The 17,137-nt window shown below is 37.8% G+C and overlaps 1 protein-coding gene across 1 annotated transcript in view; it reads right to left on the bottom strand.

Annotated features, from left to right (window-relative positions):
- Positions 1-17,137, bottom strand: part of LOC124381190 — a 30,921-nt gene that overhangs the window by 1,707 nt on the left and 12,077 nt on the right. The window contains exons 4-16 of the mRNA XM_046842610.1: positions 14,705-14,852; positions 11,791-11,927; positions 10,838-10,914; positions 9,756-9,920; positions 8,261-8,454; positions 7,890-8,008; positions 5,733-5,836; positions 5,159-5,281; positions 4,692-4,846; positions 2,028-2,158; positions 1,820-1,935; positions 684-889; positions 428-558 (exon numbers count right to left, since the gene is read on the bottom strand). Coding sequence (XP_046698566.1) covers positions 428-558; positions 684-889; positions 1,820-1,935; positions 2,028-2,158; positions 4,692-4,846; positions 5,159-5,281; positions 5,733-5,836; positions 7,890-8,008; positions 8,261-8,454; positions 9,756-9,920; positions 10,838-10,914; positions 11,791-11,927; positions 14,705-14,852 — 1,806 coding nt within the window. The remainder of the gene's footprint in view (positions 1-427; positions 559-683; positions 890-1,819; positions 1,936-2,027; positions 2,159-4,691; positions 4,847-5,158; positions 5,282-5,732; positions 5,837-7,889; positions 8,009-8,260; positions 8,455-9,755; positions 9,921-10,837; positions 10,915-11,790; positions 11,928-14,704; positions 14,853-17,137) is intronic.

Genomic DNA, 17,137 nt, shown 5'->3' with positions numbered 1-17,137 from the left:
GCATATTTACATTTATGGCATTGGGCAAGTGCCCCTTATCCAGAGCGAATAACAAATAAAGATTAAGCATAAAATGACCACCTGTCCACCAAAACAGCCCTGACCCATCAAGGCACAAACTCAACCAGACCCTGGAAGGTGTGCTTTGGTATCTGGCTCCAAAATGGATACAGATCCTTTAAAGCCTGTAATTTGTTAGGTGGGGCCTCAATGGATTGGAATTGTTTGTCTAGCACAGGGGTCACCAACATGGATTGTGTGACACTTGTTGTTTTTGGTGTTATAGATACTGTTAGCTACTGAACCCTCAGCAGGTCTAGATTTATTATTAGTACTCCGAAAGTACAATTCTTCAAAACTTTTAAGTCTAAAGCGAATTATTCCTCACTGACAGTGATTACATGGTCTGATATGTGCGTTCACTTACAATTTGGTGGTCCGGTGATATTAGGTTCAAAGGTCATGACCCAGTATGCTACTTGGAAGTACGGCTCCATGGTCGACCACTGACTGCTGTTCTGAAGTACTGACCCTATCATTGCGAACTCCTCAAAACTACTGGAGGGGAGAACGGGCAAAAGGGCAGAACATCATATAATGCTGAAAAATAAAACACTGCAGCAAAAGGGAAAGAGGCATAACAGTGAAATTGTCTGGTAAATCATCCAAGCATTTTTTCTGACCTGTTTAGAAGGATCTCAGACCAGTCGATGGTTGAGTTGTGTGGGATTTGATTGAAAAGTGTGTCTTGGATGAGCGCAACAATGTCCTTGAAAGAGTCACTGTACTGTAGCGCAGTGCTGTGTAACCTGTGCCATTCAGCCAGGATCATAGTGGGGGTGACACTGTACACCAAAGTGCCATTAAATACACTGGATAAGTGATTGAGCTACAAGGGACATAAATCAGAAACAATAATCTCACACAGCAGTAAAAATCAAGGACAGATCATACACATTTCAACTAAAATAATCTTATAAAGAAGAACTGTCTGTTTTTGATTAATGGAAAATTCAGAGATTGTTTTCAGAGAGTGTATGATTATGGAATTGAAATTCCTGAAATGTTCTACAATTGCATTGTGATGAGTCTTTGCTTCTCAGAGATAGTTGTTTATATATCATTTCCTCCAGTTATGGAACCACAGCAAAGTAATAGGAACAAATGCTAGAAACTGGAACTTTCTAGAAACATCAGTTCTAGGAACTTAAATTTTATTCAAATCCAAAATTAAATGTTCTAGGAACCAAAAGTTCCAAGATGTTCAAAGAATATAAACAGTAGTTTGCTTAGCAAATACTATTGGTGGTCTTTCACAAATCACTGCACCAACACCATACACTAATATGTTTTTGTTTGAAAAACACATATTTTTCTCTCTGTTTTGGCCCTCCATCCACACTGAGACAGTAGCTTTTTCAAAATGAAAAAAGTGGTATCCCATACTTGTCTCATATACATTACAGCACAGTAAAATTCTTCTTCACATATCCCAAATGCTGGAAAGCTGGGGCCAGAGCGTAGGGTCTACAATGATATATGATACCCCTGAAGCACAGAGGGTTGAAGGGCCTTGTGCAAGGGCCCAAGAGATTGGCAATACTGGGAGTCAAACCCCTCACTATTAACTCAAAGCCTTAACCACTGAACCACCACTTCCCAATTCCAAGTTCCAAGTTGAAGCCTTAGTGCTTTGCTGCAGTTCAGTTTTAATCTAAGCAAGAGACCACTTTAAAGCCAACCCTCAATCTTATTAGGTAAAACTATCAGCCAAACAAATAACCAAAACCAAAATATGTATATTATTTTTTGCATGTACCTTTTGTCCCACATCCAACCAACGTGTCTCATTACCCTCTGCGATTTCATTCTGTATGAGAGACACAATGGTTGACTGGAGATTGTATCGATTTTGCAGCAGGGGTTGGATATAGTCTGTAAAACAGATTAAATAATAATAATACACATGGCTTGTTTATAGAAAAGATATTTTATTTAGTCTATGAAGTTTGTGGAGCTTTAAATACCCTGCTGTGTGTCTAGTACTGCTGTGGCAAACTGCATGGAGGAATGAGTTCCCATCAAGAGGTTTTGAAGGTAATCCCAGCTTGGTGTTCCACTCAGTACGCCCATCACTGCATTACCAATGCTTAGGAAGCTATACAGAAACCAGAACCTTTATATTTTTGTTTAATCTGATGGTACATTTAAAGAATGACTAAATGAAATAAGAAAAAGCAACACCCCAAAAACAAACAAGTGTACAACTATTGATGTTTCGAGCCAATATGATCATGATCATGATTTATAAACACTTTATATCTGTAAAGCTGCTTTGAGATAGTGTGCATTGTTAAAAGTGCTATACAAATAAAAATATATTAAATTGAAATGATCAATCGAATTTTATTTTATACACCCATTTTAGCATCTGAAGTTTTCCCTTCTAAGGTTATGAAGCCTATACAAAAGCAACTGTGCCATCTATGTAGACGATGACAGTTCTTTTGGTTCCTTTTCAAAGATTATCCCTAATGTTGTCTCAGGAAGGTTTTTCTTTCCACTGTAACTTTTAGATAATTCATTGGAGATCTTAAGCTACATTCATGTTCCTGTAAATGTCTACAGTGCATCTGAAAGGTTTTCACAGAGCTTTACTTTTTCCACATTTTGTTATGTTACAGTCTTATTCCAAAATTGATTCATTTTATTATTTCCCTCAAAATTCTACGAACAAAACACCATAATTACAACGTAAAAAAAGTTTGTCTCAAATCTTTGCAAATTTATTTAAAATAAAAACACAAACAAAAATCGCATGTACAGAAGTCTTCACAGCCTTTGCCATGACACTCAAAATTGAGCTCAGGTGTATCCTGTTTCCATTGATCATCCCTGAGATGTTTCTACTACTTGATTGGGGTCCACCTTTGGTAAATTCAGTTGGTTAGACATGATTTGGAAAGGTACACACCTATCTATATAATGTCCCACAGTGCATGTCAGAGCACAAACCAAGACAGTGGCTTCTGTCTGGCAACTTTACCATGCAGACCTGATTGGTGGAGTGCTGCAAAGATGGTTGTTCTACTGGAAGGTTCTTCTCTCTCCACAGAGAAACACTGAAGCTCTTTCAGAGTGACTATCGGGATCTTGGTCACCTCCCTGACTAAAGCCTTTCTCCCCGATTGCTCAGTTTGGCCGTGCGGATGTGCCCTAAGAAGAGTCCTGGTGGTTCCAAACTTCTTCCATATACAGATAATGGAGGCCATTGTGCTCATTAAGACCTTCAATGCTGCAGAAATGTTTCTGTTCCCTTCCCCAGATCTGTACCTCGATAGAATCCTGTCTCTGAGGTCTTCAGACAATTCCTTGGACTTCTTGGTTTGGTTTGTGCTCTGACATGCACTGTTAACCGAGGGACCTCATATAGATATGTGTCTGAGTCCAATCAACTGAATTTACCACAGGTGGACTCTAACCAAGTTGTAGAAACATCTTAATGATGATCAGTGGAGACAGGATGCACATGAGCTCAATTTTGAGTGTCAAGGCAAAGGCTGTGAATATTTATGTACTGTACGTTATATTTTTCATTCTTTTTTTTTTTTAGAGTTAAAATTTTTGTAGAGTTTTGAGGAAAATAATTAATTAAATCCGTTTTGTAGTAAAGCTGTAACATAACAACATGTGAAAGAAGTGAAGCTCTGTCAATACTTTACAGATGCACTGTTTCAATGTTTGAAATGTTGGATTGAATAGAATTTTGGGTAAACGTGGTACAAATATTAAGATAAGAGCATTATATTCATAATATCCGAAGCAATTTACAACTGAGCACTTAAAGGTTAAGAGCCTTGCTCAAGGGCCCAACAGTGGCAGTTTGGTGGTTTTGAACTCATGACCTTCTGATCCCAGAAGCCAAATGTCTTACAGGAACGAATTGGTGGCCATTATACTTTTTACATTTTTTGTTACTTTTAAATGAGAAAGGGCCATAAGAAGAACCTGGTCAGGGTCTCCATAAATCCAGAGCAGTGTATTAGGCAGGAATAGCAGAAATATTTGTCATGTACAAATGACAGCACATTATAGCACATGTTCAGCTATCACTTAAAGGGACAATAATCCATCATTGGGCCTATTAAGCACATATTCACACCTACAGGCACATTTTTGAATCACCAGGAAAAAGATGTGTATATTCTGTGTTACCTCAGGTAAAAGGTTATACACTTAATTAGTGACTGAGAAAAATTGCAGAACAGGAATGTTTTCTTCAACATTCTGGCTGCTTGTTTCTGAGTACATAACATGACTTGTGTGACAACTGAACAGTTTACATGTGAAGGTTGTAGATTCTGTAGAGATTAATGTATAGTCATGAACACATCAGCATAAACCATAGCTATATTAGGAAAATAATCTCTGAGCTAAAGTACTACTTCTTCTTTCGGCTGCTCCCGTTAGGGGTCTCCACAGCGCATTATCCGTCTCCATACTACTCTGTTCTCTACATCTGCCTCTTTTAATTCAACCACCTGCATGTCTTCCCTCACCAAATCCCTTAACCTCCTCCTCGGCCTTCCTCTTTTCCTCCTTCCTGGCGGCTGCATCCTCAGCATTCTTTTACCTATCTCTGAGCAAAACTAATAAATATAGAAAAAATATCATATAATTCAAAAGCGTACATTTGCTCCTGCATTGTCTCCGGCTGGCCGGCGCTGTTCTCGGAGCCTGTATTTGATTCCCCCAGAAAAACGCCACCAAAGAATTTTCCCAAAAAATCTTTCGTGAAGGCAAGATCCTGTGGAGAAGTTGCAGACTGACTCCAGGCCAACAGCACCTGTTAATAAAGAAAATACCCCAAAATTTAAAAACAGTGAATTTTGTATGATTATTTGTTGAAGTATTAAAAAAAATCATTAGTTAGGATATTACATCATTCTTGATTTATGATTCTTATGATCACTTGGTGTTACAAGTTTGTAGCCTTCGGTGGTTAGCAATTAATCATTTTGTAAATTAAATGAATTTAATAATAGAATAGAATAGATTTAGTAATAATAAATGTAATTATAATAATAAAAATAATAATAATAATACACACTCCATCTTTTGCTTAGCAAAAGTGAGCATCAAATGTTAAAGAATGTACCTGCAGAGCAACTTTCTCATGGTCAATTAGTCCATAGATGGCATCGAGCTGCGAGCTGTCACAGAACAACCTGCTGGTGCATACAAACTCAGAAAAGGCGCTCAGATTGAACAATACCAGAACCTGAGGAAGACACAAAAACCAAAAATAAGAAAATTTTGTATGAAGGGGTTGCCAGATCTGCTGTTTCAAAATACTTTTTAGGTTTAGAGCAATGTGCATCGATGTACTAGAAGACCAAAACCTGTTCCAGCATGACAATGCCCCTGTGCACAAAGCAAGTTTTATGAAGATATGTTTTAAATAAGTTGGAGTTGAAGATCTCCTGCTATGAAGCTCTATTGAAATCCTTCCAAGAGAAGTAAAGGCTATTATAACAGCAAATAGGGACAATGTAGAATGGGATGTTCATAAAGAAGCAATTTTATCATCTACAAACTTTTAATAACTGAACTAATGCTACTTTTACAGTGACATTAGTGTGATTTTACACTATTTTGCCATAACTACAGAAAAAGTACAGTAAAAATGTCATTTTTGTGCTACTGATGTTAATCAAGACAAGTTGTTGTACCTTATCCAGAGGAACCTGCAGATCTTGGATAATTGTGACCATTTCAGAGCTGATTTCAGACATGTTGTACGGGACCAGCACAGCAGCCAGGGAGATGTTTACATCTGTACAAGGTTGAAAAAGAAAAAAACGTCAAAGAGGAAAGGAGTCCCAAAATGCGAGACTGTGGGTGATCCCCGGCGTGGAAAGGAAAATGCCGGAAACGAAAGTAAAGAAAGAAAGCTCTGCTTGGTGAACTATTGCTTGTCTATCTTTCTTCCAGCATGGAACCAGTGAGTGTGTAACAGGTATTATGCAGTAATTAGTGTAAAGCAAAGATGCCCTCATTAGAGCTCACCATTCCACAGGGGAAAGAAAAAGGCACTGACACAGGTCTTCCTTTTTAGTGTAACATTTTTAAGGGTGTGAAAACATTGGCAGTACCTACATTTATATTTATGGCATTTGATGGACTCAGGGCCCAGCAGTGGCAGCTTAGTGGTGCTGGGATTTAAATTTAGGAAGTGGTAGCTCAGTGTTTAATGTGACATTTCAAGCCCCAGTATTACCAAGCTGACACTCTTAGGGCCCTTGAGCAAGGCCCTTTACCCTCTGGCTCCAGGGATGCTGTATCATGGCTGACCCTGCGCTCTGACCCCAACTTTCTAACATCACTAGGATTAGCGGATTATTGTACCATCATGTTTATGTGACAATTTATAGCACCTTCGCCTTCGTATAGACTACATAGTGGAAGGTTGTAGCTTAGTTACGATGTTGTACTTCTAATCAGAAGTTTAAATACCTTAACTCTCAATTGCTCAGAGATATTTGTAAGTCACTCTGGATAAATGCCAAAAGCTGGTAATGTAAATAAACTTGTGATCTTTTAATCCAGTGTCTAATGCCTTAACCACTCAGCTGATCTTTGCCCACACCCTGACCTTGTTCTAGAATCTGTTCTAGTTTTTGATTTTTGATGATCAAATGCCAGGTTATTATTGTCATGTGTGTCAGAGAACTATGGGATGGAAGTGCAGGACATGTATGAGGACAGTATGACAACAGTGAAGTGTGCAGTAGGAACGACAGACTGGTTCAAAGTGGGGGTTGGACTGCATCAAGGATCGGCTCTTAGCCCTTCCCTTTTTGCAGTGGTGATGGACAAGGTTGACGGACGAGGTCAGACAGGAGTGTCCGTGGGCTATGATGTTTACGGATGATATTGTGATTTGTGGTGAGGGTAGGGAGCAGGTTAAGAAGAGCCTGGAGAGGTGGAGGTACGTGCTGGAGAGAAGGGGAATGAAAGTCAGTAGGAGTTAGACAGAGTACATGTGTGTGAATGCAAGGGAGAGCAGTGGAGTGGTGCGGTTGCAGGGAGAAGAGGTGGAGAAGATAATTAAGTTCAGGTACCTGGGATCAACAGTGCAAAGTAATGGAGAGTGTGTTAGAGAAGTGAAGAAAAGAGTGCAGGCAGGGTGGAGTGGGTGGAGAAGAGTGATAACAGGAGTGATTTGTGATAGAAGAGTATCTGCAAGAGTGAAAGGGAAAGTTTATAGGACTGTGGTGAGACCTGCGATGTTGTATGGATTAGAGACAGTGTCATTAAGTAAAAGACAGGAGGTGGAGCTGGAGGTAGCAGAGCTGAAGATGTTGAGGCTTTCGTTGGGAGTGACGAGGATGGACAGGATTAGAAACGATTTTATTAGAGGGACAGTGCATGTAGGACGTTTTGAAGACAAGGTGAGGGAGGTGCAATTGCAATGGTTTGGACATGTGCAGAGGTGGGACATAGGGTATATTAGTAGAAGAATGCTGAGGATGGAGCTGTCAGGAAAAGAGGAAGACAAAGGAGGCGGTTTATGGATGTGTTGAGGGAAGACATGCAGGTATTTGGTTTGAAAGAGGCAGATGTAGAGGACAGGGGGGTATGGAGACGGATGATCCGCTGTGGCGACCCCTGATGGGAGCAGCCGAAAGAAGGAGAAGAAGATCAAAAACTGTCAACCTGCACTGGCCTGCATATGCAACAACCACGAAAACCATGCAGATTTACACCCAAAGATCACTTTTTAAAAAGCCACACAATAAATCAAGACTCCAGGTTTTGTGTATCTTTTGTGTTTTTCCACACAACAGGCGACCAGTTTCAGCGAATAGACACTAAACAGCACCTACTTCTGCCTTCCCAGGTGTGGAGGTAGTTAAGGAGCTCAATGCTTTCATCGATGACGGGATACAGCGTGTCCATGGAACTGTTAGCCTGCTGGAAGCTGCCCTGGATTGAGTTCAGGGCCCTAAAAAGAAGCGAGGAAATACATATTGTAATTTATTGTGTCTAGATGCCTGAATATCTAGAATTAAACTTCCATTCCCACTCATTCTCTTCATAAATTGCAATTACAAACTGTTCCTGGTGTCATATCTATTTCTGAATACAGTGTATGCCTTAACCATCAATTATATTATAAAACCTCTTAGAACTAAAAACAACTATTCAGTGGTGATCATCTATTAATTAATGGCAGTTGTTTAAAGGAATTACTTACTGTTTCATCCCCTTAAGTTTCTCAGCTAGAACCATGATCCTTCCCTGATTGGTGGATTTCAGGAATATATCTGGCAACCCTAGGAGGAAGTCCCAGACTGGAGATTGTGTCTGTAGCTGGTCCATCGTTTCCACAGATATTTCCATCGCCTCGATGAATTTTATTGGATCTTGGAGGACCATCTGTGCCATTAACTAACAACACACACATACAAACACAAACATTTCTGTTTCTATATTTATGAGGACTTTCAGCTGATGTAAATATTAATACAGTGAATTTGTTCTATGTCTCCATAGATATATATAACTGGGAGATCAGTCCCACAAACCCAAAAAACGTGAAGTATAAGATGGCAAGAAAGGATAAATGAGGTGAATGTTACATATTTTCAGCAAAATATTGTTATTAAGCAGAATTATTTCATTGTTTCATTATCACATTTTCACTTTCAAAACAAAAACCGAATGAACTCAACGTACACGGACCAGTTTCTAGGTCACTATTTAAAAGATATTATTATAAAAGATAATATTGGTGTATATATACAGGTGAACAGGTTTTAAGGCATTTTAATTCACAGGGACAGGTGTGCCTCTTTAAAAACTATTCGAAGAATCTCTGGGAGCCCATCCAAGGAGAGAAACGATTATCACCGACAAACGTGATGAGTCTAGAAAGTAGATGACACAACTCTCCCTAGCTCTGCTGGAAATAATCTCAGACCAAGCAAAGTTTTTTATTTATTTGTGATTTCCAGGAACTTTCCCTGTGTAAATATTGACCTAACTTATGAAAATACTTTAAACCCATAATCCTCACATTCAGAATTCAAAGCCTTGTTTAAGTTGCACAATATGCATCATTTGTAAAGACTAAAGTCTGTTGTGCATTGTGTTTGGTTTAAAGGGAGGGGAAGAGCACTGATTGGGTGCAGCATTGAGTGAGTGGGAGTTCTGTTAAACGTTTCTAATGTAAAGTACGACGTAAATGAATGTACATCAGGCACCATTCTGATATTGTTAATCATATATCACTACTTTACTACACTTAAGATGTATTTGACAGCTATTTTTAGATTAAAACTTTCTCTTTTTCACATTTCAATTTAAAAAACACAACTTTTTCTAATGATAAATGTAATTTTTGGGTTAAATAAACTCCTATTCATTTATACATTTGAACATTATTTACTGAATACATTTCAATCATCCAATCAGCCCTATAGCTCGCATTTGTCCTTATTCTTCATATACACATTACAAATGTAGTCAGATATTCACCTTAATCTGAAATTATAAATGAATTTAAAATGTAGTAAGCTGTAAACATGAATGGGTTCATTGTTCAAACTGAAGGAATGTGTTATTCTTGGGACAGAAGGTGAATTAAACAAAAAAATTGTTATTTATTATTGATTTATATGGAATTATATTGATGTACTAAACATTTGATTTGTGCTATAGCGATTTCTTTTCCTCGGCCCAAATTTCACCTGGTTCAGCGAGGAGAGGGAAACTTCCAGCGCCGTGTCGTTGGAGGTGCAGAAATGCGTCAACGCCGAGGTGAGCTGATTGCTGGTAGACAGTTTAGACATGGAAATGTCGCAGAATATCGTTTTCAGGGTGTCCGTGGAGTACAGGATGGAGCTCAAGACGTCCTGGAGGTCACACGAAAGATGTTAGGCAGGTTATTTTATCAAAGCAGCAAACAAGCAAACACTCCCTAAGAGAACAATGTGAACAGAATGCTTTTGCTTTGCTCAGAAACAGGTGTTTCTTTATAAAGAACTTTGTTTCGTGTTAGTATTAAGACCATAAAACACACATCCTTTCATTACACCTCACACACACACGCACACACACACACACAACCTTATAATAGCACTACAATAACATACTGGGTACAGAAACCTGACAGTTATTTACAGGTTATTTAATATTCCACAATATACAAAAATTGGCCAAAGGTATTGGGACACCAGGCTTTTCCGACCATATGTAGTTCCCCTTCTGGAACGGGGCGTTCCCAAAACGTTACGACGCAGCGTCTCATTCCCTCGGGGAACTAGGGTTACTTTAGTAACCAAGAGACGTTCTTCTCTTTAAAAAGCTGAAGGCACACAATTGTAAAAGATGTTTTTGAATGCTGTATCATGAAATCTTCCTTTAATTTGAACTAGAAAACCCATGTATGGGTTGGAAGATATGGAAGATCCCCTGCTATAGAGCTCCAACCCTATTGAAAACCTTTGGAATGAATGTGAACACTGACTGCACCCCAGGCCTCCTCACCTCCTCACCTCCATCAGTACCTGATTTTACTAACACCCTTGTGGCTGAATGAATCCCCACACAAATCTAGTGGAACATCTTTCCAGAAAGAGGAAGTTATTATAAAAAAAAACGAAGAGGAATGAGGGGAATTATATGTTCAAGAATAAGCACATACTAATCTTATGGTCAGGTGTCCACAAACATTTGTCAACAATAAAAAGACAATACAATATATATATATATATATATATATATATATATATATATATATATATATATATATATATATATCATCACTAACCTGGTCAAGCATTAAGGTGTTGTTTATGGCATCCAAGATGGACATAGTGAGGTTTTGTGAGGCCTGAACGCTGGAATCTTTCGAATCAAAAGAGGTAATATTAGTTGTAGGCAAAAAAAAAGGAGATAAAAGCACAAAAACAATCTATCTATCTATCTATCTATCTATCTATCTATCTATCTATCTATCTATCTATCTATCTATCTATCTATCTATATACGGACAAACATGTAAATATAAACAAATAAATAAATAAATAAATACACTAACTAATTAATTAATAAATAAATACATATAAATCAATTAATTAATTAAATAATACATAAATAAATAAATACATTGAAAATGAAAATATTAATGTATTTATTTACGTATTATCAATCGACAGACAGACAGACAGACAGACAGACAGACAGACAGACAGACAGACAGACAGATAGATAGATAGATAGATAGATAGATAGATAAAGACCTCTTTATCTATTTATCTAGACATACAGACAGTCCATCATCTTTATTTTATCTTCATTTCATTTCTATTGTTTTCAGTTTTACATTATATTCATTAAAACGTATCCTTTGAACTTGCTGTAATAACACACAGGCCTTTTGTGCTGTTGTTCTGCTGTTCATATCAAAATCCGCTGTACAGAAATGTTTTAAAATATGACTGATGTCTTTATTTATGACTGCACAACTGAAAATGCCTCATACAGACAGATAAAAATTACATTCATAGCCTCCAAGCTAGCCTGCACTGAAGACGAGTGAATTGATACCAAGAGTAAAACACCCTAGTGTAGTTAGAGTAACTGCTATACACACTCTTGGAATGCCCCTTGTCCTATCAAATTCATGGCCCGAAATTGAGTGTTGTATAACATTACTAACTGCATGTGTTATTACTAGTTACTTAGCAATGCAGAATAGCAGAGAAACCAGATAGTACATACTCAGCCATGTATCCCACTGCTGAGGGATCTGTGTCTGGTTCGAAGTGTCTCTCTTCATGATCCTGTGGACCAAACCAAACTTCTCCAGTTTGGGTAAATGGGGCAAACCATGATGAAATAATGGTAATAATGGAGAACTGAAAAATGAGAGAGAGAAAGAAAGATTGTCAGGTTGAGTTTAGATTAGCAGTACCAGTTATTAAATATAAAAAAAAATCATAAGAATAAAATTCTAATTATATTGAAGCAAGCAGTGATTATAGGGGTCCAAGCACTATTACATGAATAGGTCCGAATTAGCATTAAATGCCTTTTAGATTTACTTGTACCATGTTTGTTTGTTTGTTTTGGAGCTTATTTATGCGCATTCTCACCCCACATCGTCACATATTGACATCCGACGCCGAAGGTACCCCTTCGCCGCCGACGAGAGACGGTACCTCCCTTCGCGTCGCTTTTTCGACGCAGATGGATGGGAGCCAGTGTGCTTCGCTTTTCAATGCAGATCGCTGTCCTATACACTCAATAATTTATTATCTATCATAATAAGTGTATAGGATTAATTTAAAAATTTTGAAAAATCCTGAAGATGACCGTAACCCTAACCCAAACCCAAACCCTAACCCGAACCCTAACCCAAACCCTAACCGTAACCCGCAAATGGGGTCCCATCCATCTGCGTCGGCGGCGAAGGGTTTCCGTCCTCTCGTCGGCGATGCGAAGGGGGTACCCTCTGCGTCAGATGTGGACGCCGTCGGACGCAACATCCACAGCGTCGATATGTGACGATGTGGGGTGCGAATGTGTTGTATGATCAGATGCAGTTATTGGAAAGAATTCATATATATTATTACAAAAAAGGTCGATCAGTTGCGTGTTTTGTTTCCTTTTACATCATCGCTCAAAGCAAGTCATATTTGCATATTATTTGTTTTCACAATCTCAGAAAAGCAAACATTTTCTTGTGTTTTCTATTTGCCCAAAAACGTATTGTGTTACATACATCTAACAGGTCAGTTACACAAGGTGCGGTTTACATAACAACGCATAACAAGTACCATAACATTCAGCATCTATGGTGAAAGACAGTGATTATGATCAAACCACTTAGAAACTTTTTTCAGACGCTGGAGTGAAGGGAACATTTCATCTCTTTCATGAAATCGTGCCAAAACCTGTTTTGTCACATTACTTCCAGATTGCTCATGTCATGGCGTCTTTACACAACACTTAAATAATTTTGCCTCATTTACCTAAATATGTCTAGTATTCATCTGAAGTATTATTAAATGGAACACTTTGGAGTACTTTGCAATGAAGGTTCAAAACTGCTGGTGTATTTCTATTTTCTATTTTTTTATGTTTGGTAGTTTGGGCCTCCTTATTCAGCCAAAGGCAAAATTTTATGTTACTGCATCCAGAGACATCTTATACAATTGTGTAGTAACAGTTTGGGGATTAACTATATATGCTTTTGTCTATATTGTGTGTACATATATATAATAGAATAGCAATATAAGCCCCAGCACTGGCATGCAAAAAATCCTGTGTGGGGAATGTGATCCTTTCATTGTTTTATAAATAAAAATAAATATCTGGTTCATGATCTTGAGACAAGTTTTCCTTCCTCAGGCAATTATCTTTCTCCTTGTCTCGCGTGAGAGTTATTTCAGCCCGTCAGAGACAGCTTGTTCTCACATTAGATTTTTGACACTGATTTGACACCATGACTTTTTTTCAAATGTGAGATTGTGTTATTTTAAGTGCCAGTGGCTTGTTATTATGAAAGGACAATAAAAAAAAAGCAGGTTCAGGCTATTAAACAAAAAATCTCAATAGACAATAGATTATGCAGTATGCCATAGGTTTCATCAGGGAAACAAGTGCACAGAGTTCATTATCTTCAAATGAACAAAAGGCACAAGGGTGTGTCGTCCTGTTTTCTGTGAGCGTCACTGAGTCTTCATAGTTCTGCGGTTTTCGACCGATAAAGGCAAAACAACAACAGATAAGTAAAAAGAACACGAGGAACATTAGTTTTCAACACATCATTGTCTTGAAGAAGCCTTAGCTGAGTGACATGCCTTAAATTTGAAGATAATTCTAAAAATAATTTCGAGGTCCATCGTTGTTTTTCTTTTATAACTGAAGTAAATGAAATGACTACCTCCTCCAGAATTACTGCCTAACTGGACAGAGGAGCATCAACTATCACAGAATAATGTAAACATAATATGTTAAGCTTAGTTTTATGTTTTAGTTGTAAATACAATGAAAACAATTATGGAAAGCCAACCATGGCTGGTTGGTTGGAGGTTGGTTGGAGGTGGTTAGTTGGTTGGTTGGAGGTTGGTTGGAGGTGATTAGTTGGTTGGTTGGTTGGTTGGTTGGAGGTTGTTTGGTTAGTTAGTGGTTTGTTGACTGGTTGGTAAAATGGTTCTTTTATTGTTTGGTTGATTGCTTAGTCATTTTTTTTGTTTTGTTTTTTGCTTGTTAGTTGGCTTGTTGGTTAGTGTGTTAGTTGATTGTTTGTTAAATGCCGTTGTTGATTGCTTGATTAATTGTTTCAGTGAGTGCCTGGTTGGTTAGAATATTGGTTTGTTTATTGTTTGGTTAGTCGATTTGTTGTTGGTTAGTTGGTTTGTTGATTGCTTGGCTAGTTGGTTTATATGTTGCTTGGTTGGTTAGTCTTTTTTGTTGATTAATTGAGATGTAGACTTTTAACTTTGATTTATGTACTTATAACACAGATTTATTTCTGGTTGTTGTAGCCATCATTACAGGCTACTGCACTAATTGAAATAACATAACCTAATATTGAATTAAACAATTTTATTGTTTATCCCATATTTTATTAAACTTTATTAATTCTGGGATTGAAGAAAGAAACCACAACCTCTTGATAATCTCATACCTCTGTGATCTTAAGTCCCTGCGTTGCCGAAGACTTTTGGAGTCCTGGAGGTAGGATTTATTGGAGCAGGTGCTGTCAGTGTTACACATGAGAGTCTGTAAGAAAGGGAAGAACCCTGCGCTTGGGAGGTTCCTCGGGGCCACATAGCCTGAAATCAAGATGAAAAGAAAAGAGGGCCACTTAGTGTGAATATTTCTGCATCATGCATGCACAACATTATATAATTACATGTGTAGACTATGTTACACTGCAATCCACTGTACTCTACTCAAACTGGAAAAAAAACAACTTCCAATGTAGGAAAGAACAAGTGAGAGTCATTGTTGTGGAAAATCCATCTATATGTTCTATGCCATAAATAGACATCACAACTAAATGTCAATGCTCATAGGTTTCCCTTAGTATCATGTTGCAACCACAATTCCATTAGTTGGGGCTGTTAATAAAAACAGAATCGAATGATTTACAAATCTCATATATCAAAATAGAACATGGAAAACATATCAAATGTTTAAACTTTTTAAATTTTGAATTTGATTGCTGAAACACGTCTCAAAAATGTTGGGACAAAACAACAAAAGTCTGGAAATAGTAAGAGTTATAAAATAAAACAGTTGGAGAAACATTTTTAACTAATGAGTTTAATTGACAACAGGTCAGTAAAATGAATGGGTATAAATAGTGTATCGTAGAGATGTAAAGTGGATCAGAAGTAAAAATGGGCAGAGACTCACCAATATGTGAAAGTGTTTACAAATTGTGGAAAAGTTTCAGAATAATGTTCTTCAAAATAAAAATGCAAAAAGAAAACTTGAATATATCATCATTTACAGTACATAATATAATCCAAAGTTTCAAAGAATCTATGAAATTCTCAGTGCACAAGGGACAAGAGCAAAAAAATCAGTATTGGATGCTTGTGATCTTTGGGCCCGTCAGGCAGCACATCATTAAAACAGTCATTGTTCTGTAATGGAAATATGATTAACACATCCAGAAATGATTGTCTGTGAACAAAATTCGCCATGTCATCCACAAACACAGGTTAAATATTTACAAACCCGATTCCAAAAAAGTTGGGACACTGTAGAAATTGTGAATAAAAACAAAATGCAATGATGTGGAAGTTTCAAATTTCAATATTTTATTCAGAATACAACATAGATGACATATCAAATGTTTAAACTGAGAAAGTGTATCATTTTAAGGGAAAAATAAGTTGATTTAAAATTTCATGGCATCAACACATCTCAAAAAAGTTGGGACAAGGCCATGTTTACCACTGTGTGGCATCCCCTCTTCTTTTTTTAACAGTCTGCAAACGTCTGGTGGACTGAGGAGACAAGTTGCTCAAGTTTTAACATTCAATGAATGTTGTCCCATTCTTGTCTAATACAGGCTTCTAGTTGCTCAACTGTCTCAGGTCTTTTTTGTCGCATCTTCCTCTTTATGATGTGCCAAATGTTTTCTATGGGTAAAAGATCTGAACTGCAGGCTGGCCATTTCAGTACCCAGATCCTTCTTCTACGCAGCCATGATGCTGTAATTGATGCAGTATATGGTCTGGCACTGTCATGTTGGAAAATGCAAGGTCTTCCCTGAAAGAGACGTCTGGATGGGAGCATATGTTGTTCTAGAACTTGGATATACCTCTCAGCATTGATGGTGCCTTTCCAGATGTGTAAGCTGCCCATGCCACACACATTCATTTAACCCCATACCATCAGAGATGCAGGCTTCTGAACTGAGCGCTGATAACAACTTGGGTTGTCCTGATCCTCTTTAGTCCGGATGACATGGCGTCCCAGTTTTCCAAAAAGAACTTCAAATTTTTATTCATCTGATCACAGAACAGTTTTCCACTTTGCCACAGTCCATTTTAAATGAGCCTTGGCCCAGAGAAAACACCTGAGCTTCTGGATCATGTTTAGATATGGCTTTTTTTTACCTATAGAGTTTTAGCCGGCAACGGCAAATGGCACGGTGGATTGTGTTCACCGACAATGTTTTCTGGAAGTATTCCTGAGCCCACAGTAGCATTCCTGTATGTGATGCAGTGCCGTCTAAGGATCCGAAGATCACGGGCATCCAGTATGGTATTTTCTGAATCTTTGGATGATATTATGCACTGTAGATGATGATAGCTTCAAACTCTGTGCAATCTTTTCTGATTTTGCTCCACTATTTTTTGCCACAGCATTGGGGGAATTGGTGATCCTCTGCCCATCTTGACTTCTGAGAGACACTGCCACTCAGAGAGGCTCTTTTTTATACCCAATCATGTTGTCAGTTGACCTAATAAGTTGCAAATTGGTCCTCCAGCTGTCCTTTATATGTACATTATACTTTTCTTAGAGCAAACAAATGCTTCCCTCGAGAAAAAGTCTTTTTCAGGTAAGGTTTTGTTTATTCATCTGTCATTATTAATATGTA

This window comes from Silurus meridionalis, chromosome 3 (genome assembly GCF_014805685.1).
Source record: "Silurus meridionalis isolate SWU-2019-XX chromosome 3, ASM1480568v1, whole genome shotgun sequence".
Lineage (NCBI taxonomy): Eukaryota > Metazoa > Chordata > Actinopteri > Siluriformes > Siluridae > Silurus > Silurus meridionalis.
Note: the sequence above shows the minus strand (reverse complement) of the source record. Positions and strands in the feature narration are given on the sequence as shown.